The sequence below is a fragment of the Dermacentor andersoni genome, chromosome 2 (assembly GCF_023375885.2).
Source record: "Dermacentor andersoni chromosome 2, qqDerAnde1_hic_scaffold, whole genome shotgun sequence".
Taxonomy (NCBI): Eukaryota; Metazoa; Arthropoda; class Arachnida; order Ixodida; family Ixodidae; genus Dermacentor; species Dermacentor andersoni.
This window is the reverse complement of record NC_092815.1, coordinates 201,958,032-201,958,795: the sequence shown is the minus strand read 5'-3', so window position 1 is coordinate 201,958,795 and position 764 is coordinate 201,958,032. Positions and strand designations below refer to the sequence as shown.

Below are 764 nucleotides of genomic sequence, written 5' to 3'. Positions count from 1 at the left end.
TTAAAGAACCCTAGGTGGTCAAAATTGCCGGAGTCCGCCACTACGGCGTGCCTCATAATCAGATCGTGGTTTTGGCACGTAAGACACTATAAAAACACACACTTTCTGGTGGCGCCTTCGGCAATCCGAAAGACCCAGAGAAACCTCCCTCGTGATGTCACCACAAGCACGTTTAAAGGGGTCGAGCGTTCGTTGTTCACTGCAATGTTTACATAAAGGAGTGTTTATCTAAGGATTCACCCAAAGGCGCATCTTTGCAAATAGAAATCGAATTCCGGAATGCGGCAGGGGGGGGGGGGGAGGGGGGCTCGTTAACGTAACTTGTACTTTGAGTCGTGGACGCGTAAGATCGCAATTTATCTCCGAATAAATCGTTCATAGCGTCCATGCAACGTGTCCATTTACGTACATGCAGCACGGTAGCCATCACAAGGAATATCACTATTAATATAATTGTCTGCAGTAGCGCCAGCGTTCAGACAATTTCCCGTACGCCCCAAAACGTCGATTTTGGTGTTTCTGTCCTTTTCCACATCTTGACTAGGACTTGCATTAGTTTCGTTTTCAGCCTTCTATAGCTAGCAGGTGCCATCGGGCATGCTTAGAAGAAGACGACGAGGAGGAGTCAAGGTGAAACCAGATTTGCCTCGTCCTAATCGACCGAAGGGTGGAGGCGTAGATTCCAGTGCCGAGGTTGATCAAAAACAGCCAGGCGCTGCAGCCAACGCTGACGTACAACCATGAAAGGGAAGGCCGCCGTACCA

General features: G+C 49.2%; 1 protein-coding gene across 1 annotated transcript in view; it reads left to right on the top strand.

Annotated features, from left to right (window-relative positions):
* The first annotated feature begins 644 nt into the window (after positions 1–644).
* LOC126540067 (uncharacterized) overlaps positions 645–764 on the top strand; it is a 24,494-nt gene continuing 24,374 nt past the window's right edge. Inside the window, exon 1 of the mRNA XM_050186869.3 lies at positions 645–764. This exon is cut by the window's right edge and continues 298 nt beyond it. Coding sequence (XP_050042826.2) covers positions 741–764 — 24 coding nt within the window. The 5' untranslated portion in view covers positions 645–740.